Genomic DNA, 25,926 nt, shown 5'->3' with positions numbered 1-25,926 from the left:
AGTGTCAATTGAGTATCTACTTTTACTTATTCTGTGGAACAAAATATGCTCTGTTTTATAGACCGCGGTAGTTCGACATGGGCGGAGATTGAGCGTGGTGAATGGTGACAGTATTCGCACTGCTCTTGTTAGGCAAAACAAACGCACCCGCATATAAATCGTCTTAATTGGCGGGCAACAGCACCTGACGCACTTCCGGCCTAGTTCGAACTGAAATGCTAACACAAAATTAAGAGATTTTAAACGTCGTTTGTCTTTTTTGATTTGTTTGTTGTGATTATAATCACCAGGAAACAACGTTTTGGGATGTTGCCGCTCACGAAGGAGCTGGCGGAACTTTTCAAGGAAGACTCTGACAGCGAAAAGACGTTTTACGGCTTCTGTGATGAGGAGCTAAGCGAGCAGTCCGACGAGGTCCGCCATTTTCTTGTGTTTATACATATTTCTTCACGTTTTACTTAATTTACAGCACGACGTGGTAGTAGCAACATTACAATAGGAGTTTGCTACTGTTCGACATTGCTGACAATATATAGAACTAAAGTGGCACTTTTCATACAGTTGATTGTTAAAGTCATACTAATGTCCTTATTGCTGTTCCATTTTTTCCAAAACATTAGTTTCATGTCGTTTCATCGGACTGAAAAGAACTACTTGTTGAGAATCTACCTTTTTCTAATATAGGCTATAAAATTAATTCTCATGTTCAAGAGGAAAGATTTACTTACGTTAGGAATGTGGATATGTAGGTCAAATATACATAATGTATATGTGTAGTAAATTATCTTTCCACAGTTCATAATTGTTTAAAAAAAAATCTCTTGGATGAACAAAAATTGCTTTCTATGCAGTTGAGCCAAATGTTTACTGATGGAGTCTGTCGGAAGAAGTCTGAAACGAGTAGGATGTACCTGCAGTATGTTTTTGCATTAAAAAAAAACAAAAAACATGCTGGACAACAACAAAAAAAGTAAAATACAGGGCTCAAAACTGGATAGAATGCAGCGGCGTTTATAACTTTTCATTTGGAAGACGAGATTCTGTATAGAGCTTAAAAGCACAGCTTAATTCCTCCTTATTGTCATTCACAAACATCACTAGTTGTTGAGAATCTACCTTTTACTAATAGTGGGTATAAAATAGATTATGTTCAAGAGGAAAGAGATTTACTTTCATGTGCTGTATTTGCAAATTACATCAAAAAAGTGAGCAAAACACTAAATATGGCGTCAAGTTGGTAACAAAAAATGTCAGATAACATGTCACATCTTGAAGTTATCTATTATGATATGCCGCTTGAAAATCCTCTCACTTTACTCCCATTTAGAAAAGTGACTTTGAAGACGAAAAAGATGTTGGCCGGCCTCCAGTTCCGCCCGAGCAGCAGAGCAGCAAAACCTTCAGGTTGAGGGTCGCTCTCCGCTCGTCTCTGACGGCTCACAGCTCCTCTGATAAAAATGACGACGAGGACGAAAACTGGACCCAAAAGAGCCAAGTGAAAGAGATTAGGCAAGTTCATATTAAAGAAGAACCCGAGGATGTGTTTGACTCTTTCCTGCTGAAGAGAGAGCAGAACATCAAGGCAAATAAAGCGATGGTAAACAACGCTGCGTACTTCAGTTAAAGTACACTTGTGCGACATTCACCTCATCGCTGCAGCTAGACGACCAAAGCCGCCGTTGTTTTCTTTTGTTCCCGTCGCGGCAGTTGGCTCAGCTGATGGCCGACCTGCAGATGATGCCAGGAGTTGCCGATCTTCTGAAAAAGAAGCAAGCGGGAAAGCAGCCCAAAAACAAATCTGTAAGTACCGTAATTTTCGGCCTGCAGAGCGCACCTGGTCATAAGCCTCACCCGGTACATTTGTAAACGAAATACCATTTGGTACATACATACATACATATGCCGCGGCTGTGTAAAAGCCGCAAGTGCCCACATTGAAACAAGATATTTACGAAGAAAGATGGTACACAGAGAGCTAATGCTAACACTATTGCCATGCTAACAGGGCAGCTTAAAAAAACATACTGGTAAAAATCACTGAGGCGTGGCATCAACACGGTAGCGCAGCGCTAACAGGGACCGGTAAAAGTCACTTCCTCGGCACATATATTCCACCGGTCTCTCTCCTACCTTTTCCACTCGAGTGCCACCTTGCGGCCGTTAGGGGAAAAAAAAAACGCACAAATGAGCTGCATCACCGCATAAACCGCAGGATTGATAGCGTGTGGGGAAAAAAAAAAAATCGCAGTTTATAGACCGGAAATTACGGTAGATGAAAAATGTATCATTCATCAACAGTTTATGAAGTGAGATCTTTGAGAGAGTTTCACTTTTATGGTAAAACAGCCTTCCAAACAATCATGGCATCAAAACTTAAGCATACGCAGCGAGTGAGCAATCCCGTTTCCTAGCTTTGATCATGTGACATTCCGCATATAGCGGATTCAATTTGGGGGGGCAGACATTGTGATACAGTTCTTGTACTGGATCACATTGGATCGTGCCAGTGTACATAATATTATTGACTCGTGTCGGACAAACCCGCCTGCAGCGTCCACCCCGCTCCGCAAGGGAGCCCAGGAAGAACCCAGAGCGGGCGTCCCGCCGACGGACCCGCTCCATGGGTGGCTGCGAGGACCCCCCGGGCCCCCGGGAGGCCGAGCTGGCGCTCAGCTTGGAAGAAGAACTTGTGGAGGTCGCTTCTCTTATCATCTTGACGGTGTCGGTAAATTTGAGCGTTTTTACATCGTTTTGCTTTGGGTTCCAGGTACGACAAACCCCGCGGCGGCAGAGCATCCCGCGGCCCAATCGGAGCTTACCTCACATCATCCGACCTGTGGACGACATCTCAGAGAAGGAGCTCCAGCTGGTGGCCCACAACATGACTGACAAAGTCTACAACAGAATCACTGTAAAGTTTGCACAGCAGCCTTCCTAAATAGTAAAGAAAAAAAATCTATATCTATTGGAAAAAAAAAAAAATGTGAATGTATTTTCCCAGGGCTCCACGTGCCACCAATGTCGGCAAAAGACGGCGGACACAAAGACGTGCTGCCGCAGCGAGGACTGCCGGGGCATCCAGGGCCAGTTCTGCGGGCCGTGTCTGAGGAACCGATACGGGGAGGATGTCAGGAAAGCACTGCTGGATCCGGTTAGACTCGATAACACAATATCATCATCGTCGTCGTCGTCACAGTACCTTGCTTTTTAAATTTTTTTTCCTTTTTAGAAATTTTGATCATTTAAATTTACATTGACAAAATCACCACATTTATTAAAGAAATTTGCCTGTGTGCGTTTCCTCCAGGCTCTCCGGTTTCCTCCCACATCCCAAAAAGACGCAACATTAATTAGACACTCTAAATTGCCCCAAGGTGTGATCGTTAGTGCAGCTGTTTGTCTCGATGTGCCCTGCGATTGGCTGGCGACCAGTTCAGGGTGTACCCCGCCTCCTGCCCAATGACAGCTGGGATAGGCTCCAGCACTCCCGTGTCCCTCGTGAGGATAAGCAGCAAAGATAATGGATGAATGGATGCATGAACAAAAAAATATTTCAATTATAGAAATAAGTTGGGAATTTGCAATCTTAAGTATTTTCCCGTTTAATGAATCTGTTTTAAAAAAATTATAATTATTGAACTTTGGAAATCAACTCTTCCGTGGTATTGCAATTTGAGTTGCACCTGTATGAGGTGTGACAAATAACAGACACGATTTTTCCGTTTATAGGCGGAATTCTGTCTTTTTAAATTGTATTGATTAAAAAAAATATATATTCTGTTTTTCTCCAATATTCTGATCGTAACCCGTGCCAGAATCCACACTCGTTCATATTCCAGTCCGACTATTGGAAGCGAGGTGGAAGATTAGGTACGTGTCTGTTGATTGGTCGAATGTGTTCCTCCTGACCAATGAAAACGCTTGTTGTATACGAGGCGGTTCATGGGGCCATTTTCAAGTCAAGGCAGTGCTCAAGAGGAAAGACGCCTCTCGAGTGAAAGAATTTGATAGATATGTCAAAAATAAGTTCCGATGGGATTGGATGGAACAAGAAATCGTCGATACAGTTGGAAAGACGAAAGTTGCCACGCTGTGAAGCGACTTCATTCGCAAAATCGATTGACCTGGTAAAGCATTGTGTAGGATACTATTGACTATGGATCAAGAGGTTTCAAGGCATTGGAAGTTCACGCAAAATGACAAAAACGCGTCAAAAAACTGAAAGCAAGGAAAACGAACTTTTCCATATCTGCTACATTCTGATGTCAACCCAAGGCCAACAAACTTTACGGACTTTGACCCTTGTTTACGTCCACTACTCTCGCTATTGAGAGGCAAGATCAACCGAAACAACCAAGCCCAGTTGACAGGGTAATCAATAACGAGGTGAGAGTTCAGAAGCAATTACTTGTAAAAATGTCTTATTTTCTGATAACACATAATGTTAATAATAATTGTCAAATTCATGCGTTTCAATCATTTACTAAAAGAAGAAAGTAAAACGTTTTTGAATGGATACAATATACACGCTATGAGAGCACGCTTGCATGCCATGATGCAAATATGAGTTCAATTTAGTAGTTAGTTGAATTTGTAATTTTTTGGGAGGGTAAAGGTATGCACCTAAATAATAAACGATCGTATTGTCTACATTTTGAAAACAGAATGGCATTTATTTATAGATCTAGTAGATATATTTCATTCATAATCCAATTTATAAAACTTGTACGTTAAAATTGGTGATCACGCTTGCAGCCCCCAGACCCCCGGCTATTTTTCTTTTTTTTTTTATTGAGACAAATCACGTCTGTAGATTACATGTGCTGTGTGTATATATATATTAATACAATATGCGACCCTTGGGAGGATAAGCACCTCAGAACATGTCTATATATATATATGTGTGTGTGTGTATATATATATATATATATATATATTTAAAAAAAAATTTTCCACCCTCCAGAAGTGGCAGTGCCCTCCCTGCCGAGGCATTTGCAACTGCAGCTTCTGCAGGCAGCGGGAAGGCCGCTGCCCCACGGGCATCCTTTTCCCCCTGGCGCAGTTCCACGGCTTCTCGGACGTCCACTCGTACCTCAGCAGGTATCGGTCGGCGACGGTGCAGCGTACACGGGATCCTCCGCTCACAATGGTACAGACATTTTTTTGGGTTTTTTTTTAGTGGTTAATATTCTGATCAATGATGGAATATGTAGTCGTTCTTTTACTACTGTTTTGAATTTTTTTTTTTTTTTTTTTGTTATAATTGCCTGGAACTGCATTGTGAACCGAGGACCCCCGTATATTGAGATCAGCGAGTCTAAAATATGTAACGCATCTCATCTTTCAGTCTCCACAGCAAACTGAAGAGCGAGGGTGACAACGCTGAGATGTGAGGTTAAGATGAATGTGGCTTTTATTTTTATTAGCTTTGGGACAAATAAAGGTTTTACTTTTATGGTTGCGTTATTGAACGAGATAAAACTAGAGTAAAAAAAAAATGTAAAAAGCATGATAATTATTTAAGGTTTTAATCCAGATGTTTACATTTGCAGTAGTATATAATATAAAATCCCTTATTTAAAACAGGCAGGGGGAAGACCAAGCACTTTTCTGTAATTTACACCAAAAAAATATTGCCTGACACATGAAGTAAAGATAATTTCACAGTGGTGATGAACATCATTCAAAAATTGACTTTTTTTTTTTTTTTTTTAATCCACTGAGGCGACTTCAGCGAGAACCGCGACTCTCCAGCCAGTTACAATTCCAACAAAAAGACGGGACCACTCCTTGTTTTCACTTATTTGCGTCTGGACCTTTGGTTTGAGCATTTTGCCCTGTACAGCTTTCAAAAAAAGAAAAAAAAAATAAATCCACAGATAAAAATAACGAGGAAAAAGTGTCTGCTGGAGGGGGGGGGGGGGGTTCTTGGAACATCGCGACCATGTACGAACGCATCAGTCGCTTCATCTGCATACAGCAAAAAAACTACTAAAGAAGGCAACCTCACAATCGACAAGGACCATCCTGCCCTCGGCTAAGATTGCTGGAATCTTTTTTTCCAATGCAAATATAAATTTATATATATATATATACACACACATGCACACAGATCTGTTTGTTTGCAGTGAAACGCAATGAATCAGCACTTCAGCTTGGCTTTGTACCTCCACATTAAATAGTTACTCGAGATTCTAGTACGCTTTTGCCCAAATGGCTGACACTCTCAACAGTCCGCCGTCACCATAAGTCAGGACTGTGTGGAAAATCCAGTTCTCCCAAAAAGGGGTGGGGGGGGTTTGCTCAGTTTAGCATTAAAGATGATTGGATGTAGTCTTGATGGCGATCGAGATCCGAGGAAAAACGAAATAAAATCACCTGAATTCATCATGATAAATAACATGAGTAGGGCTACCTAAACCAAGGCAATAAGGGTCATATTTTTTTTTATATATGCACAATATATGTTATTTAATTATAGTACCGAGGATCTGTATCTGACCGAGTTTGGGGAACCCTATGCTACAATTTTATGAGCTACATTTATGATGCATAAAATTAGATTTTTATTAATTTGTGCTTTCCCTGATGCTAACCAGTAATGGCTTGTGTGTTTATAGGGCATCATTGTGGCAGGACGACTTACAATTTTGGTTATTTTATTGCAGTCCTATTACGGAGAAGATTGAAGTCGGGGGGGTGTGAAGATTTACGTAAACAAACGGGCGATCCAACTTTGAAATCTAAACGCGTAATCCTGTTTGATCAGTGTCTGCGGCCTCCCCCCGAAGGCGCCGCCGCGCTCCTCTCAGTAGTTGCCGTTGATGTGATTGAGGTCCACCTGCACCATGTTGATCCCGCTGCTGGCGAGCCGCGCTATGCTCTCCGGGGACAGCGTTTCCATGGTGACGATGGAGTGCTGGTCGCCGGCCGACAGGGCCTCGCCCTCCGGCGACTGGGCGGCGGGCGGCGTGTCGGACGCTGCGGCCACGCTGTTGCTGGGGAGCGCCCCCTTCTTGTTGAAGTGTGTTTTGATGTGTTTGGAGAGGTGGTCGCTCCGCATGAAGCGCTTGGGGCAGTCTGGACAGGCAAACCTTTTCTCACCTGTGGTAGGGGGGATAAAGACAAATATGTATCAACTAAGTTATCATGGCATTTTACCTGATTTTAAGACCTCTCATTCACTAAATGTGAGCACCAAGAGGTGGATAATATGCATTCAATGTTAAACATGGTGGCGCAGCTGAAAAGCATTGGCCTCACAGTTCTGAGGTCCCGGGTTCAATCCCTGCCCTGCCTGTGTGGAGTTTGCACGTTCTCCCCGTACCTGTGTGGCTTTTCTCCAGGTGAGCACTCTGGTTTCCTCCCATATCCCAAAAACACGCCCATTAATTGGACACACTAAATTGCCCCTCGGTGTGATTGTGACTGCGGCTGTTTGGCTCGATGTGCCCTGTGATTGGCTTGCGACCTGAACTAGCCCCGCCTCCTGCCCGTCAACAGGTGGGACAGGCTCCAACACTCAGGCAACCCTCGTGAGGATAAGCGGCTAAGAAAATCGATGGATGGATGGATGTTAGACATCTGAATTTTTTTTTTTAGATCTTCATATAGGTAGCAAAGTTTAATGGAATATAATGTATTTGCAAATTATCTTCTGTTTTTATTTACAGTTTACTCAACATTCCAACTTCATTGTAATCGGGGTTTGTATGTTCAAGCCTTAACCCGACTGGGAAACCTTAACTATGACCCCAAAACCCTATTTTAGAACTCTCAAGTGTCATCTATTAATGCTTTGCTTTTTTTAATTCACAATTACCAAAGTCTTTATTTTAAAGACGCTTGCATTTTGTGACATGTTTTTGGTCTTTTTCAGGCCGTTGCCGTGTAAACAAATGGAAAGGTTATAGCGTTCTTCCTCACCTGTGTGCGTCCTCTTGTGACGCTGGAGCTCGTCCGAGCGCGTGAAGCGCTTGCCGCAGAAGGACCAGCCGCAGACGAAGGGCCGCTCGCCCGTGTGCCAGCGCAGGTGGGCTCTGAGGTGTGACGTTTTGCCGTAGATCTTGCCGCATCCTGACATGTGGCAGATGTGCTGCTTCTTTTTGGTCGGGTCGCTGTTTTTTTTTTTGAGACACAGACCACACAAAGTCATCTTACCAGAGTCCAGAAAATGGCGGTTTGCCTCGTTTAGGTAGAGGTCACGATGTGACCGTGACGTACCGTGCTTCTCCGTCCTTGCAGAAAGGGCAGGTGCAGGCCTCTCTGCGGTTGCGGCGTCCCTGCGGTGGCGGGCTGATGTCCTCGTCGTCGATGGCCGCGCTGTCATCCAAGCTTTCTGTGCCAGTCTGCAACGTTTGATCTCCTGCTGAGCGTTTATAGAGTTATAGTATATATATAAAACGAACGAACTTCCGTACGTACGCGCAGAACTTAATTCCACAAATACAGGAAGTGCATCATGAGGAAAGATAGACTAGACATCCTTCCTAGCCAATGGGGTGCCAGGAAGATGCTATGGCGATAGCCAATGGGAGACCAGCTCTATCGCGACACACAAACCAATATAGAGGATGTTTAGGTTTGGTGGAATTTGGGGAATCTAGCACTTATTTTTCCTTTCGTGTTCTGAATTTCCTTCCTAACTCGACAGAATATTTTTCTGAGGCATTTTGTAACCTGAATTTTTGATTACTAGAGACGTTCGTAAGTAGAGGTACCACTGTAGTAATAATTCATTTTTTTTTTTACACCTTCACTGATTAAAAGATGATCCTGTGGGATTATCTTAATAATGTAAATACATAATGCATTCATATACTGCAAATATTACAACTGTTTAATATTAATGATGGCAAAACCTTGGGTGTGTAATTGGGCTGACCACAGTCTCTTTGATCGTAGCATGTAAACAGAAGTATCGCCAAAAAAAGAAGCCACTCCCTGTTGCTAGGCACAAAGAGGGCCATTCGGGTGTGTTGGTTTTGTATAACGTCTCACAAGCCAATTCAATCCATCCATTTTCTGTAACACTTACGATTGGCCGTCACCACTATAAAAATGACGAAGAGTTTGCAACCCCAATATAGAGCTCGTGAACCTACGTCATAAAATCACGTGACTTTTGTTTACCTCGCCATATTGCCGGTCAAGCTAAGCATTATTCAATGCTAAGTCGGTCAGAGACCACACGCAAATATGTCTTGTAGCACGGCGCCCAGAGTCATACGGTCAGACATTTAAAAGGTGAAAATAAATGACGGTATGTGGAAAATTAAATAAACTCAGCACAGAGGATTCGTATTTAATGCCGAAATCGATGTTTTCGCAGATAAGAATTTGGTCTGTTAATTCGCTTCCGCTTGGCTTGGACAACTGGATCGACAAACGGATCTGGTGAGTAAGTTGTCAAAATTTACACGGAAAAGTCTGGACGCATACGAATACTTTGTTGCTGGATCTGTTCTCATCAGGAATAAATCCCACATAGTGACGGTTTTGAAGGCTTGTGAACGCGGAAGTGTGTTCAGTGACACGTTAACCTCTGCCGGAATCCATCAATCTTTTCCGCTAGTATTCTATACAAATACCAATATTTCAATAAATGACCCCCCGGTTTTACACAAACTCGCATTCATTAACTATGATTGTGGACGTGCATGGATGCGATTGCGGCCACACTTAACCTCCATAAACCTCTGCAGCAGCCTTTTTTTTTTCTTTTTTTTTTTAATGCGCTTTGCTCTCAAATGAGCCAATTTGGCATGATAAATACTTTTTTGTAATTTGAGATGGAGAAGAAGAATTCCCACCTGAAGTGACGCGATCGCTACACAGGCGTGTGTGTATTTTGGTTGAATTACCGAAATCCATCAATATTTTCTGGTCTTATCATCTGGTATTCCATAGAATGATCTCTTGGAATATCTGTCTTGTCTGTTGTGACAACCAACAGGTCTCCGGTACTGTAAATATTCTGCTCCGGTTCAAGGTCTCCCGCAATGTCGAGCAGCTCTGTTTAACCGGCAATATGGCGCCGTGAAAATGGTGACGTCACGTGCACGAGCTCTATAGTTAGCACCTAAGCTAACAGTTTGCCTAACTTCTTACCACTTTCATATTCGTCTTTTCTAGCAGTCTGGATGCACCGTGGCATCATGCCGATCTCATTTTAAAAATCGTTGCACATGTTAAAAATTCATATCTTGTCGCCTGCTGCCTGAAGGTGCCTTAGTCTATCACCAATGCAGGAATAACATTATAAATATAGTAAATATGTCTGACAACAATTTCTAGGCCATTAATACAGTAGAGTAAAACAGACAATGACAACTCCAGAAATTACGGCTGTGGATGCGACCATTTGTAAAGTCAAAATGGATGTCAAGACCGTGGCAAAGAGAGCATTCCCTCCAAGCCTCCAACTTTTTGACGCATTATTTTCACGACTAACGATAAACGTGACCGATGTTACATACAGGAGAAGCCACCAAAGTGAACACGTGGGTTCATCTCAATAAATATAAAAACCGCAGAAAATTCAATTTACCTCAACAGTTCAATTTAAAAGCGCCACTCTGATAGATTCACTTCACGAGTAAAATACTTGTCTGGGAAATTCACAACTATTTAAAATAAATAAATAGATAAATAAATGGGGCCTTTGTTGGCACCAGACAGCATTTAGGAGAAAAACAATGGCTGCATTTATATGATGAATTTTTAGAAACTTAATGGGAGTTATAGTTGCAACACAGCGGCGGGAGGGGTCAAGTTACACCCAACCTCGTCCGCCCGCCACAGGCGTTATGGTTGCGCTTGATGACGACACTCAGAACGCGGCCGCTGGGGCAGTTCGACTGGTTGCGCCGGTGATGTCGTGCGCACACAAACGGGAGATCAAAGACATATACGAGCGGACGCGTTTACTTTGCGGGTTTACTCAGCAGCGCTACTTTGACTCCATTTCTGTCTTTTTTTTTTTTTTTAAATTACTACTATAATTGTCATGAAGAAAGAAATGTCAGTGTGATATGAATATGAATGTTAATACGCTTTACGCAATTACATGATTGTGTGGCTGTGACTAACCTGCTGTGCTGGTGAGGGTGATGGGAACACTCTGGAGCTGGTGCATCTGGAGGCCCGAGCCGCCGAGCGTGTTGAGATTGATAGTCTGGAGTCCCGGGATCTGCACAGTGTTGACAGAAACTCCTCCCGCAGCGGAGGCTCCCTGAGTCTGGCCCACCGGGGCCAGCGTGATCTGCGCCCCCGCCGGACTTTGGATCTGCAGGGTCTGCCAGCTGACCTGGCCGTTAGGGCCAACCGTGCGTAACAGGATGGGGCTGGTGTTGGGCATGATTTGGAGGTTCTGGAGCCCTTCCTGGCTAAGAGTTGGGGTGGCAAAGACCTGACCGCCCGCCGCCGTGATGGTACCAGCCTGGAGGGTTTGGAGGGGCGTCGCCCCCTGAAGGACCTGCTGGGGCTGGATGAGGATCTGTGGCTGCTGCTGCTGTTGTTGTTGTTGCTGCTGTTGCTCTCTGTTGTCTGGCTGTATGGGGACACCCAGAGAAGACGGGCTTTGTTGGTACGTCACCGCCACGGCTCCATTACTGTTCTGCGCCATCCCATACGAGGAAGAGGTCGGCGTGGTGACGGTGGAAACGCTGGTCATGTAACTGGCGCCGGAAGATGTGGCCTGCTGCTGTACGAGCTGGCCAGCGCTCGCGTCCCCATCTGCCGTCGTGGCGCTCGCTCCGGTGCTGATGGGTAACAGCGTGATGTTGCCGTTGAGCGAAACGGGCATATTTGCCAGGAACTGCGGCTGGTTTTGCAACACGCCGTTGCCCAGGGTGATATTCTGTAGGGGAATGGGGCCCTGAATGAGGCCGGGCATGGCAATGATGTTCCCCGCCCCGGCTCCTCTGTTGGCGGTGGCGATGATCTGCTGCCCGTTGGCAGAGGACACGATCTGGAACTGCTGTCCTGGAGCGCCGGCGGCGGCTGCGACACCGGAATCTTGGTGGGTGTGCCCAAACTGCAGCGGCTGACCGTCAACCGTCTGGAACTGAGGAATGACCTGATACTGGATGTTGGGCATCACACCGGGGATGGCGGTGAGCACCTGGGGGGTCTGCAGTGCCGGGGCCTGGGTGACAACGTACTGCGGCTGCTGCTGCTGAGCGCTCACGGCCACCGAAGACGACGGGGACAACACCCCTCTCCCCTTTGCGGCCTCGCCACCGGTCTGCGCGCCCGCAGAGTCGGTGGTCACCGTGGTGCCGCACGACGACGCCTGCACGCTGATGGGGACAACTTGCCAGCCGTTGGCGTTAGAGGTGAAGACACCTTGACTCATATCCAGCTGCTGTTGTTCGCCGGGAGAGTCGTTCTCTCCTGGCGTGTCGATGCGACTGCAAGTGGCTGCCAATAAGGCCAGTGGAGACGGCTGCTGAGAGTCCTGAAAGCGGGAGGAAAATATACAACAAAAACTTCTAAATTTAAAGGTAAGACTTATCACAGAGTTGTGTAAATGGGCGGTTTAGTCATATTAATACAGAGGAATTTACAGTGGTGCCTTTACCTACGAGGTAAACTGCTCCATGACCATCCTCATAATGCAAAACCCCAATCTCTCAATTTATCTCTCACCATTGAATGTAAATGTTAATATATTTGCAGCCTCACAAAGAAATTGTCACATTTTTAAAAACGAAAAATAGCACTAATCTATTGTGTGTGTGCGTGTGTCTGCAATCATAGCACATCCATCCATTTTCTGGGCCGCTTTTCCTCACAGGGGTCACGTGAGTGCTGGAGCCTATCACGGCTATCTTTGGACAGGAGGTGGGGTACAACTCAACTGGTTTCCGGCCAGTCGCAGTTAATCATAGCACAATTAAATCCAATATAAAGAATTAAACAGTTTGTGCATCACGATTTCATGCTTCAATACCCGTTGACATTGTGCTGCTAATGTAGTACTAACTACTTTAGCGTAACTTTCAAACATATCCAGGTCAAAGGCTGAATTGAGGCATCTGTACTCTTGTCATTTTTTTTTTTTATCCTGAAGAATAATTATGGCATGAAGATATTGTTGGGTTAAAATCGAATCAATTTGGATTTACAGTTAAAAATAAAATGTGGTCCATTTCAAATCAGTTAAAGAAAAATGAATTATTTCCCCTTTAACTTGGAATTTCAGCACTGGTGTTGTCAAAGGAGCCGCCGTTTGAGTGGGCCGGAGGGGAGGGAGAGGGTCGGCCACGGGGGGAGGGCCCGCATTCTTCCCCGCGCTCCCTCCCACTCCCACCGCAGCAACGGCAGGCTCGGCCTCCCTTCCTCCCCCCACCCCTCCAATCCCACCTACTTCAAAAAATACGGCCCTATAAACTCACGCGGCTCCGGTAGCCACCCGCCCCCTCCGCCTCCCGATGCCAGCCGAATGGGCCGAACGTGAGGCGCCGCCAGCGAGGGGGTTTGCCGGCAACACCCCGTTTGTGGGCGAACTTTACCTGCCCACGTCCCACCCCGGTGACATGTGCTCGGGAGAGAAACAACGAAAAATCCACAAGACAAGAGTGAATCGGTTCACATTTGGTTGACCTACTTGGGAGTTTCTCTTTTGACCGAAGCCTCCGCCGCTCTCCACCGCGGCCATTTCACCCTGCTGCTGATCTGCGGAAGATTTTTTTGGTTTGTTTTAAAGGATCACCGAAGACTTTTCACCCGGTCGTGAGTGTCATTAAAGCGGGAACGACGTGGCACCGAACTGCCTTCCATTAAAACCCAAAATACACGGTTAAAACTTTACGTGATGTGTTAAGAAGTCATATTTACATGCCACAAGTGCTAACTAGCTAGCCTATTAGCATCGCCAAAGTGAACTTCACTACACGCAAAAAAAAAAAAAAGTAGTAGACAATTATCTCGCATATCGCTGCGCACAAACTAGTGCCCGACACCTCATCTCAAAAATAAAAAAAGTTATCGATAACCTTTGAAACAGAGTGGAACAAATATCTTTTAACCCGATGCGCGACAGCGGCTAGTGAAGTAGTTGTGTTACACAGCAGAGACATGGAAGCCGCAAAAAAAAAAGCCACAGGAAATACTTTTAAAAAAAAAATATATATATATATAAGATCAAACTTATTAAGCGGCCGTACTTTCAAAGAGGTGTTTATCGGGCGGCTCGACGCTTCGCCGCAAGGAGACTTTCGGCTGGAAAAGATGTTTGACTTACTGCTCATAATGTTCAAGACGGGAGGAGTTACTCTTCTTTTTTCTAGTTGACAACTTTTCACAACTTCACACAAACTTGTCGCGCCCCCCCCCTCCCCTTCCACCTATGAAGGAGAGCGGAGTGGGTGCGCTCGATTTGCGACACATTGAAACATGCTTTGGCCTCCGTTGAGCGGGACACGGTTATCGTTTCCTAGTGGTGGAAAATAACCATGTACAAATGATGACATAACTAAGTAGATATTTCACGTATTTTTTGACGATTTTTTTTTTTACGTTTACTTCTTCCAATTAAAATAAACATTACTAGTTACTTTGTCTCATTCATTTTTTTTTCAACCTCTTGGTTCAGTGATTGAGAATTTCATAACTGTATTGATGAGAATTGATTGATGTCGCTGCCGACAACGCCAGTCAATTGCTAACTAATAAAAGAGGGAAACTATTTTGTGTACAGAATTTTATTAGCGCAATAATAATCAGTTTTGTTGGGCAAGTGCGTCAAAACGCACGAGGAATTTTTCTCCGGCAGTCAATGCTGCCCTGGTACGACATTCAGAACAAAGAGCAATTAAGAGACATTTTCTGTTTATAGGAAATATGGATTGGTTTCAGATGACGTCACCACAGTCCCAGGATTCCCTTTTCGCCGACATCGTAACTCTTGAGCATACCTGTCAACTCGTACGGTTTAGCCGTAGTTCATATGGATTTTGTGGTGAATCTTACGTATGCGGCCGTATATCACAAATCATACAAATTCTGAAAATTTGGACGGATGCTGTAATTTCGAGCCGAAAGGGTCAGCGTTTAGAGTTGGTGAAGAAAGTTACAATTCCGAACACAGTACCTCCACTAAATAGACCTTGATAATTAGACATTAATTTCAGATATTATCATTATTATTATTAGTATTATCAAAACTTTGTGTTTTTTCCCTCTGTTACTTTGACATATAATTTGCTTTGGTATGTTATAATGATTTTTTTTTTTTTTGCTATTGAACACAGTAACGCCATTAAATAGACTTTGATAATTAGACATTAATTTCAGATATTATCATTCTTCTTCTTCTTTTCCTTTCGGCTTGTCCCGTTAGGGGTCGCCACAGCGTGTCATCTTTTGCCATCTTAGCCTATCTCCTGCATCTTCCTCTCTCAACACCCCAACTGCCCTCATGTCTTCCCTCACCACATCCATAAACCTTCTCTTTGGTCTTCCTCTCGCCCTTTTGCCTGGCAGCTCCATCCTCAGCATCCTTCTACCAATATACTCACTCTCTCGCCTCTGAACATGTCCAAACCATCGAAGTCTGCTCTCTCTCGAATCTTGTCTCCAAAACATCCAGCTTTGGCCGTCCCTCTAATGAGCTCATTTCTAATCCTATCCAACCTGGTCACTCCGAGCGAGAACCTCAACATCTTCATTTCTGCCACCTCCAGTTCAGCTTCCTGTTGTTTCTTCAGCGCCACCATCTCTAATCCGTACATCATGGCCGGCCTCACCGCCGTTTTCTAAACTTTGCCCTTCTTCATCCTAGCGGAGACTCTTCTGTCACATAACACACCAGACACCTTTCGCCAGCTGTTCCAACCTGCTTGGACCCGTTTCTTCACTTCCTGACCACACTCTCCATTGCTCTGTATTGTTGACCCCAAGTATTTGAAGTCGTCCACCCTCGCTATCTCTTCTCCCTGTAGCCTCACTCTTCCCCCTCTACTTTTCTCATTCACGCACATATATTCTGTTTTACTTCGGCTAATCTTCATTCCTCTCCTTTCCAGTGCATGTCTCCATCTTTCCAATTGTTCCTCTGCGTGCTCCCTGCTTTCACTGCATATGACAGATATTATCATTCAGATCCACAATAAAAATCATTGAAAAACTTTGTTTTTTCCCTCTGTTATTTTGACATATAATTTGCTTCGGTATGTTATAAGGATTGTTTTGCTCTCTATAAGGATTTTATACAGGTTGGCGCGCCAAAAAATTGACCAATAGGATAAATTAATGATTGAAAAATAAACTTCACGCTTCACCTTTCACCTGTGCTCGCTGACCTCTATGACACACAAGATGGCGGCCGTCGCAAGGCATGACGGGTAATTGGAACCCTTTCTAATATTCCTTATAAGAATCACCAGATGTAAAATCTTCATTTAGAACAGGTACAAGATAGCAGTGCCAACTTACCAAAGGTGTTTAATTATATCATTACCATATTTATTTTTTTAACTTATGTTCTTAAGCATATTTCAGAGTTTGTTCCTTTTGTTGTTTTTTTTTTCTGAAGAATTTGAATCAGTATTTCTCCTGGTTCAGGATGCACCCCAATTCCTGACCAGAGATACCCGAAATAGGCTACAGCACGCTCGCGACCCTTGTGAGGATTAGTAGCTCAGAAAATGGATGGATGTGTATTTGTACTGTTCTTTTTTTTGTTGTTGTTGTTTTTACACATGTACTACTTTTTGAACATATTGCGAGTAATAAATTTTGGCTAACTGCCTTTTCCCAATTGATTCTAAAACTTGTATGCTGTTTGTTGCAGTAACATTATAAACATCCTGTTGGCAAAACTAAAATCTAATTTTGCAGTAATTTGCGAGTATTGATTTAGAATACGATGAATATAAATACGCTCAATTGCAATTGAGGCACTCACTAACTTTTTCTTAAAAGAAGCGCACTACTATTGTGAACGATGGCCTTCTGCACCAATGGCAAATGTGAAATCTGGCTGCTTCCGCCAACAACTGCAATCTCGGTGATTTGATTGGCTACTGGTAAGAAAGAAGGCGGGTTCTAACAAGCTTGGTTGCACCTCTTGAGTAAGATAGACGTGGGGTTTTCGTTTTCCCGTTTCGTAAAAGGCGCCATGTTAAATTGGTCACACTTCATACATGTAGATCCCCCCCCCACTGGCTCCAATTTAGTCGCGTTTTCACAGTTTAACAAGGGAAGGTATGGAAAGATGGTGTTGGGCGTGCTGGTTATTTTCAGTCTTGCCTCCGTGGCCGCTAGCCACTCCCTTGGTGGCACCCTTGTGGGCCGGGTAAGAGGTCGGAGGCGGGCGGGGGGCGGCAATGGCGGAAGAGTGACGACAGGCCTGAACGGCTCGAGGAAGGGAACCAGGGAACGGCCCGCGTGTGGGAGGGTTTTTGAAGGATTCCGGCGTGCGAGGGGGCTGTCAGTGGAGCAGCACGTGTGCTCGCGTAAACAAAAGCCATTACTGTACGCCATCACCGGTGCTAGGCCCAAGAGTTCCAGTGAAACTCACGAAAAGATACCATCGCGATATTTTGACCCCGCCAAATCTGTACTATCGCGATACGTTGATCGGCACGGCAAATTTATGGATACAGATGCACAAGGTAGCTCAATATGGATGGTCACTGTCGGGCAATAATCAAATCAGCATTAGTTTACAGATTCCGTGTCCAGACAAGCATCATTTAAAGACACCCTTCATGGTACAACGCTGAATAAATTCTTTTTTTTTTTTTTTTTTTTTTTACATTGTTAAATAATTCATGTACAAATTTTCTAACAGTGTAAACATGCCGTCCAGTCAAAGTTAGCAAGCCATTATATGTTTAAACTGCTGACAACAAAATTGAGTACACCCTGAAGTGAAAATGTTTGAACAGGACAAACCGATGGCAGCTTGCAAAGAGAAGTGAGAGTGGAAGAGAAGGGGGGGGGGGCATTTGTTGCATTAGGTTTTATTAATTTACTCCAAGTAATATATTTGCATTGGAGTTTTTCTTGGCTGCTTCCAGTGCATGAATGTGTATTGTAGACCCCCCCACCCCCAATCAGATTTCAGCCTTTGTCTGTGCCATGCAAATGTTTAATTTGCTCAGGGCCTTCAGATTCATCAGTCGTACACACTGTTCTAACTTCAACTATATTATTCATCCATATAGATAAAAACAATAACAAAAAAAGCCTGACAGGGCCAGCTACTGCCCCTCAATGTCAGCATTTTGCTTCTTCCGAGTGGTCAAAGAAAGTCAAGTTCAATCAGCAAACATATCTGCACACATGAGTATGTTTAATAATCCATCGCTGATGATTATAATGAATTTTATTTAAATGTGTCTTGTGATTAGATAAATATTAATTCTGAAACCCACGATTCGTATTTTTTATTTATTTATTTATTTATTTTTTTTTTATCTCTGCAGGATGTGCGGTGGCAGCGAGCGTCCCACGCGAGGTTTCATTTCGCAGTCACTTCCCTTCCCCGTCGATTCAAAGTGACTTGTGGACGGATGATGTAAGAGGCCAAAGCGCTAATTTTATTTTATTTTTTTTTTATTTTTTTTTTTTAAAGAGAAGCTTGTGAGCATGTGATCTTGACGTTCAGGTGAGCTCAGTTTGACCCGCCAGGAAACAAAGCGAACACGTGCATGAAACTGAAACCCGTCTGTGAGTAAGGTCAAGATGATTTTCACTTCAAAGTCTTTGAATTTTACAATGGATATGGCACATGGTGTGAGCAGTAATTTTTAATGCGCTTCTTGATAGAAAGAAGGCAGGTATTATTTAGCATTCCATATTTAATTTGAAGTGTGAGAATGAGTAAATGACGTGAATTGTGTCGCCGTTGCAGTTTGTCCTTGTGTTCTGGTTGTATTCTAAAAGTTTTTATAATGTGTTATTTTGGCCACATTCACTGCTTCCATAAATACGTACGACAGTTTTGTACGTATCTATCTTGGTTTTAAAGTCGCCGTTTAATTTACATTTGCTACATTAACGGAACAAAATACGTTATTTTCTGTTGCGTAAACGGGAACAGTCGTAAGAACATTTTAAATTCAAACGTAAAAACTTCCAGCAATAAATTCTCCAGTAAATGAAAGATTGTCAAATAAACAAACATTGACAAAAAATAGCCTACATTTTTATTACCGGGAATAGCAACATCTGTATTCCTTTTCATGAAATGATAAAGATGATTGCAATCGTAACAATTTGAACAAGTTAGCTGTACCCTCAGGCAGCGCACTGTGCTCGTGGTTTGCACATGTGCCTCACACTTCTGAGGTTCTGGGTTCAAACCTCAGCCCAAACCTTCTTATGTGGTGTTGGCATGTCCTTTCCTGCCATCTGGGAATTGCTCAGGCTTCCATTTTCCAAAAGCATGCATGATAGGTTCATTATCCATCCATCCATCCATCCATTTTCTTAGCCACTTATCCTCACAAGGGTCATGGGGAGTGCTGGAGCCTATCCCAGCTGTCAAGGGGCAGGAGGCGGGGCACACCCTGAACTGGTCAGCAACCAATCGCAGGGCGCATAGAGACAAACAGTCGCACTCCCAATCACACCTAGGGGCAATTTAGAGTGTCCAATTTATGTTGCGTGTTTTTGGGATGCGGGAGGAAACCGTAGTTCCCGGAGGAAACCCACGCAGGCACGGGGAGAACATGCAAACTCCACACAGGCGGGTCCGTGATTGAACCAGGGACCTCAGAACTGTGAGGCCAACGCTTTCCCAGCTGCTCCACCGTGCCGCCTTTCTTATAATGTATATTATAATAATCTTCGACTGCTGTTCCGTTTCTAAGGGCGTCAACAGCTGCTGCGCCTCCAGCGATGGAAAGCTCGTCGTTCAGCGCCAGGAGGCGAACGTGGGCCAGCGAAGGCCGACGGCGGTCCGTCCTGGACGAAGTCTCGGAATCTCTAACGGATGATGATGATGATGATGACGTCTTTGCAGTCGGTCAGTGTGCGGGATTGTGCTACTGCATCAAATCTAGAAAGGTTGCAGTACTGTGCAGTACAAAGCTAGATCCCCAGATATAGTAATACATTTTGCGTGTGTGTGTGTGATTTCCACAGGTTGCTTCACAGAAAAGACAGAGTTTGTGCTCCAGAACTGCACGTGAGTCAACTATCTTTTTTTTTTTTTTTTTTTTAAATCTCTCACATGTATACTTTTATTCTTCTGAAAGCCTTTAAATGTCAAGTTATGGAAACCTATAGAAAGCCTCTGCGGTCAAATGTTCCAAAATGGCGCCATCATTTTGATTTATCATACAATGGCCTCTTGAAATATCTTTTATGTAACTCATCAGTCGAATTAAAGTGCTCACCGTGAGCTAAAACACAAATTTGAAATTGAGAATCTACACAGTGTACACATAATAAACTTGAAATCTGGGCTAAGTGTACGGCAAGGAACGTGAGTGTCATCGCAATCTCGACGAAAGCAATCTGATTGAAATCAGATTTAATGTGAATAACTGAATGTCTTTTAAATCAATATTACATCACAAAAGTCTGGAAATTAAACGGTTGTGCAGACTTATTTATTGTACATAATAAAAGAAAGATACATATAAATTTCACTCAAAGGAAGTAAGGGTATGTCAGAACTGTAAAAAAAAAAAAAGATATGCAGCTGCATTTTGTCACAACTGTACATGGAAAACAAATACTACCTATTATGCATGAGTAAAAGTGAATGGAAGGCAGAAAGAATAGGGACCAGTTGTGTATTTAACAACTGGACATGAATATTCAAATTTGATATATGCAAATGTAAAGAAGGCAGGAAAAATACAGTAGTCAGCACCAATTTCAATTCTCACGATGTACCACAAAAAGTGATGGAATTTTTATGTAGAAAATCCATCAACCATGGAATCTGTCTGGTGATTTACCAGAACAATAACCCTCATAACTCATAACTTCATCCTGTTGTGAAAGTGCAAACAGCAAGAAGGTCATCGCGCCGACCTTCGTCGACGTCTTTAAACGGATCGAGAAATTACGTTTTAAAGCTTAAAGACTCGGAGCCGTTCCGGCAGTCGAAAGTGGTTTTGTGAACCTGCTGAGCAACACCCGAGGAAACGCGCAGCCGTCATTCAAAATCTGATGAGGGGATGCGAACGCGGGCGCTTCTTCGCAAAGAACATTGCGCAAGACGAACTGAATATGTGTGTGTACAATGCGTATGCGTCACGTCGATGAGCCAAGATGTGGACGTGTCTTGCAGGTTGAGGGCCTGCCCGCAAAACTGCAGTCTTGGGAGTTTGGGGACGTGCACACACGGTAAGCTGCGGACAGTCCAGTGAGGTCCAATAAAGCTCACTGTTTTTTGCTTGGTCAAAGTCGCAGTAAAACAAATCATGTTCAGGGCGGCACGGTGGGTCAGCTGGTAAAGTGTTGCCCTTAGAGTTCTGAGGACCCAGGTTCGATCCCGGCCCCGCCTCTGTGGAGTTTGCATGTTCTCCTCGTGCTTGCGTGGGTTCTCCCACAGTCCAAAAACATGCAACATTAATTGGACACTCTAAAGTGTCTCGATGTGCCCTGCGATTGGCTGCCGACCAGTTCGGGGTGTACCCCGCCTCCTGCCTGTTGACAGCTGGGATAGGCTCCAGCACTCCTTGCGATCCTTGTGAGGATAAGCGGCTGAGAAAATGGATGGATGGAAAGAAATGTTCAATCTCAGGCACTCAAGTCAACATTTTATTGAATCATTTTCATTGTCCAAGTAAGGTTTTGGTTGATTTTGGAATGCTTTGAATGATCCATCCATCCATTCGTTTTCTTAGCCGCTTATCCTCATGAGGGTCACAAGAGTGCTGGAGCCTAGCCCAGCTGTCAACGGGCAGAAGGCGGGGTACACCCTGAACTGGTTGCCAGCCAATCGCAGGGCACATGGAGACAGACAGCAGTCACACTCACAATCACACCTAGGGGCAATTTTAGAGTCTCCAATATTTTTGGGATGTTGGAGGAAACCGGACTGCCCATCCGGAAAAAACCTATGCAGGTACAGGGAGAGCATGCAAACTCCACACAGGAGGGTCCAGGATTGAACCCGGGACCTCAGAACTTTCCAGCTGCTCCACCGTGCCGCCTTGAATGATGCACACGTACTGAATATTGAACACCCTCATATCCACCATTTGGCACTAGTCAGTTTGTCTTCTTGAAGGTTTTATTTTATGGAAGTTATCTGAGACTTGCAACGTATCCTCACCTATTTGTTGTTCGTGTGCTCGGCAGAACAACAAGAAAAAGCAAGTGTGGCTTTGCCTTCTTCTAGTTGCGTCTTGATGGCGCGCAAACCAAATAGAAAGCTTTATTTAGACAAAAGTCAGCCCGTTGCTGCCATCTTGTGCCATGTATAAGCAGTTACAAGCCCTTTGGCTGGGTGTTAATGGCTCCGATTGTCTGTATTCACGGCAGAGCTCAGTCCCTACACTCTGGCAAATAGTTGGCTTGATTGTTAATATTTTGATTGTTAACAGAGCTCCTTTTTCTTAACACCCCCCCCCCCACTACATTCAAACGGCGGCCCGTAAAGCATTTCCTCACAGTTCTGAGGACCCGGGTTCGATCCCGGGCCCACCTGTGTGGAGTTAGCATGTTCTCCCCGTGCCTGCGTGGGTTTTCTCCTGGTGGGCACTCCAGTTTCCCCCCACCCCCCAAAAACACATGCACAATTAATTGGACACTCTAAATTGCCCCAAGGTGTGATTGTGAGCACGGCTGTTTGTCTCGATGTGCCCTGCGATTGGCTGGCAACCAGTTCAGGGTGTACCCGGCCTCCTGCCCGTTGACAGCTGGGATTGGCTCCAGCACTCCCCTGCAACCCTTGTGAGGATAAGCGGCAAAGAAAATGGACGGATGGACTACATTCAAACAAGAAACTTCCAATGCAAGATGCTTGCAACAGCAACAAAGGATTTGTATTTGTAGCACCCTCATTTGTCCTATAATTAGATATTTGCTACCAGCAGACTCTGTTGCTCAACGAAAAAGCGAAATAATGTTGCTTTTATGACAGTTGAAAGAAAAAAAGGCAATACATACTCGGGAGTGAGCCTCTCCAAAATATAAGTCCACAATACAATTTGCACGCCACACGTCAAAAGTTGCAGCGACATGCACGCCTGTGCGCACGCTCTTATTCTTATCTTGCACACACACATTGACATTCCTTCCTTTATTTTTTATTTTTTTTGCATTCTAGAACACATTTCAAATTCAACGTTCAGTGGTGGGGAAGTTATGTCGAAAGCGGGGTGAGTGAATTGTTTTTAACTATCATGATAGTTAATTATACCTGGAAGATGATTTTCTTATTGAACTGAATCGGTCGTCATCAGGTGCTCAATTTGATATTTTCTTTTTTTTTATTCTACAGACTTGCAATGCATCCTGCCAGCGAGGAGAGAAACAGTGGCCTTGTCAGCAAGTAATTACCCAAACTATTAATTAGTCTGAGCATGCTTATCGACATCAATATTTAGATTTACAGTATTTCCATAAATTCTGTATGGATTTTCACCTCCCAGACACATTTGGACATTTTCTCTCCTCTCAGCGTTCCAGAGGTGCTCCAGTTGCATTCGGAGGACACGGAAGAGATCCTGTGGCGGTTGGGCTTCGGCCGCGACGACCCGGAGCTCGCCGTGCGCATCCCCCCTCGCTTTCTCTCCTTCCCTTCTCAAGCTCGGGGCATCAACTTTCACCTCTTCCTGGAGTCGCAGCTCCGACGGATACGGGAGGAGGACCCCAGCCTGTGCATCGCAAGTAAGACCCTGAGGGATTTTTTTTCTTTTTTGTGACGGCACGGTGGATCAGCTGGTAAAGGGCTGGCCTCACAGTTCTGGGGACCTGGGTTCGATCCCGGCGCCTCCTGTGTGGAGTTTGCATGTTCTCACCGTGCCTACGTGGGTTCTCTCCGGGCGCTCTGGATTCCTCCCATGTTCCAAAAACATGCACCACTAATTGGACACTAAAGTTTAATTTTCCAAATTTTAAATTTTTTTATTATCGTCCATCCATTTCCTTTGCCGCTCATGCTCACGAATTTAGAGTGTCCAATTAATGTTTCATGTTTTGGGGCTGTGGGAGGAAACCGGGGAGAACATGCAAACTCCGTACAGTCGGGGCCGGGATCAAACCTGGGTCCTCGGAACTGTGAGGCCAACGCTTTACCAACTGATCCACCGTGTTGCCCCCTATTATTATTATTTTTTTAATTCTTTTTGGGGCGAGAGCCAACCCTGAAAATCCCGATGAGTGGTTTATCCCAACTTACTCAAGAATGTTTGTTGGTTAAAAAAAAAAATCAAATAGAATCATCCACAGATTTTCATTATTCAGACTCTAGACCCTATTTACATATATAATACATATTATACGTACATATTTAGTTTGTTGGCACCCACCCTTGTTGTCTTTTCCACAGGTCGTTTCAGACAAGTCCAAGCTCTGACTGCAATGGCCAACGCGTTCTGCTCGCTGTACTCGCACGTGTCCCGCACGCCCCTGCGCAAACTTGGCTCACCGGAGTTCAATTTCGCAGCGTCGTCGCCCGCCATGAGCGTGGGGAGGAACGTGGGGAGCAGCGCGAGGGGCGACCCGCATTCTCCCGTCAAGAGGCTGAAAGACACCGTCTCCATAATGTGCCTCTACACCCCACCCAGGAGAAAATCCAGCCTGTCCGATGTTGCCGATCCGGTTCCGCAGCACCTCCAGACTACCGAGACGCTGGATTTGATGGATGGAGGACAAACGGATAAAAGCAAAGAAGATAAAAGTGTCGGATCACAGATGGTAGTAAAAACTCATCCCAGGTAAAATCATCGCAATTCAATAGCGGATCAGTTGAAACCGGTTGCCAGGGTAACCTGCGAGCTCATCGGTCCAGTTCACCGAGACGACGTCTAGCGTCACATCTTGTTGAAGATGGACGACAAAGACGAGTCAAGCCTTGGCGTTCAAAACAAGTCAACAACTTCTGAGTCGGCCTCCGGACCGATTCCCGTCCTAACTGGTCCCACACTCAGGACAGAATCGAACGATGGCCCCGACCTTGCACACTACGTTTCAGGGAAATCAGTCCGCTTGTCTTGAAAAGAGTCACAGCCGAGGAGGAGCTCATCCCAGTTGGAATTTGGCGCTGGGAGTTGCATCCATTCTGGATTAAGTGTCAATAAATCACTGGGCACATCCTTCCATTTTTTTTTTCAGTCCCACATCTTAAGACTGCGGGTCAGCCTCGCCCAGTAGAATTTTGGGGTACGACCTGGATGGGTCTGCCAGCCTGTCGCGTGATACACGTAGACAAAAAAAAAAAAAAAAAAAAAAAAACATTCACACTCAAGTCCACATCTACGGAGTCAGGACCGAATTTAATATGCATGTTTTTGGAATTTGGGAGGAGGCCAGCCTACCTGAAGAAAACCCACACAAGCTTGGGGAGAAAATGCTATTTGGGTTAGCAGTTTGAAATATGAAAGCAATATTTAATTGTACAGCATTGTGCCCAAGTGATTAGCACGTCTGCCTCAGAGTAAAGCGGTCCTGGGTTCTGTTGGGTGCGCCGGATTCTTCCAACTTTCCACAAACAGGCACGTTAGCTTCACAGAAGAATAAATTGAAATATGACAGAATGGTGGTATGTAAAAAAGTGCCTTGCCATTGACTGGCAACTAGTGCAATTATTGATAAACACGTGCACGTCACATAGGAGAACGTGAGGGCAAGAATTTGAAATCCATATCTATTTGACACAAATCAATTTTAAATGCAGCATTACATGCACTCAGAAAATGTTAAGTCCTACAATTTGACTTCTTGCGTCCTGGTCTGTGTGGGCAGGGCGAAGCCAAACAGCAGATTCACTGATGGAGAAACTTTTTA

At 44.4% G+C, this 25,926-nt stretch overlaps 3 protein-coding genes across 16 annotated transcripts; 2 read left to right on the top strand and 1 right to left on the bottom strand.

Annotated features, from left to right (window-relative positions):
* The first annotated feature begins 102 nt into the window (after positions 1-102).
* LOC133507595 (cell division cycle-associated protein 7-like) lies at positions 103-7,928 on the top strand. 4 transcript variants are annotated; one of them, XM_061832807.1, is made up of 9 exons: positions 103-414; positions 1,328-1,597; positions 1,708-1,800; positions 2,552-2,695; positions 2,768-2,911; positions 3,002-3,151; positions 4,964-5,100; positions 5,348-5,389; positions 5,735-6,050. In XM_061832807.1, the coding sequence occupies exons 1-9, from the start codon at positions 307-309 to the stop codon at positions 6,039-6,041; spliced, it is 1,395 nt and encodes a 464-aa protein (XP_061688791.1). In that variant the 5' UTR covers positions 103-306; the 3' UTR covers positions 6,042-6,050. The 4 variants fall into 4 exon arrangements, with proteins under 4 accessions (XP_061688791.1, XP_061688792.1, XP_061688793.1 ...); XM_061832808.1 differs by having other exon boundaries at positions 107-414; positions 5,725-5,929; XM_061832809.1 differs by lacking the exon at positions 5,735-6,050 and adding an exon at positions 7,880-7,928 and having other exon boundaries at positions 109-414.
* sp1 (sp1 transcription factor) lies at positions 6,802-14,390 on the bottom strand. Of its 3 annotated transcripts, none has more exons than XM_061832799.1 (6): positions 14,249-14,390; positions 13,613-13,680; positions 11,092-12,460; positions 8,224-8,368; positions 7,927-8,117; positions 6,802-7,104 (listed from the first exon to the last, which is right to left on the bottom strand). In XM_061832799.1, the coding sequence occupies exons 1-6, from the start codon at positions 14,253-14,255 to the stop codon at positions 6,809-6,811; spliced, it is 2,076 nt and encodes a 691-aa protein (XP_061688783.1). In that variant the 5' UTR covers positions 14,256-14,390; the 3' UTR covers positions 6,802-6,808. The 3 variants fall into 3 exon arrangements, with proteins under 3 accessions (XP_061688783.1, XP_061688785.1, XP_061688786.1); XM_061832801.1 differs by having other exon boundaries at positions 8,224-8,365; XM_061832802.1 differs by having other exon boundaries at positions 14,172-14,319.
* On the top strand, positions 12,382-25,862 carry tespa1 (thymocyte expressed, positive selection associated 1). Of its 9 annotated transcripts, none has more exons than XM_061832823.1 (10): positions 17,223-17,720; positions 18,438-18,529; positions 18,620-18,681; positions 19,827-19,981; positions 20,101-20,143; positions 21,260-21,315; positions 23,246-23,297; positions 23,420-23,470; positions 23,600-23,808; positions 24,470-25,862. In XM_061832823.1, the coding sequence occupies exons 4-10, from the start codon at positions 19,855-19,857 to the stop codon at positions 24,859-24,861; spliced, it is 930 nt and encodes a 309-aa protein (XP_061688807.1). In that variant the 5' UTR covers positions 17,223-17,720; positions 18,438-18,529; positions 18,620-18,681; positions 19,827-19,854; the 3' UTR covers positions 24,862-25,862. The 9 variants fall into 9 exon arrangements, with proteins under 9 accessions (XP_061688801.1, XP_061688803.1, XP_061688807.1 ...); XM_061832822.1 differs by having other exon boundaries at positions 18,620-18,690; XM_061832817.1 differs by lacking the exons at positions 17,223-17,720; positions 18,620-18,681 and adding an exon at positions 12,382-12,506.
* The last annotated feature ends 64 nt before the right edge of the window (positions 25,863-25,926 follow it).

Source organism: Syngnathoides biaculeatus, chromosome 10 (assembly GCF_019802595.1).
Source record: "Syngnathoides biaculeatus isolate LvHL_M chromosome 10, ASM1980259v1, whole genome shotgun sequence".
In the NCBI taxonomy this organism is placed as follows: Eukaryota; Metazoa; Chordata; class Actinopteri; order Syngnathiformes; family Syngnathidae; genus Syngnathoides; species Syngnathoides biaculeatus.
This window is presented reverse-complemented; position numbering and strand designations above follow the sequence as displayed.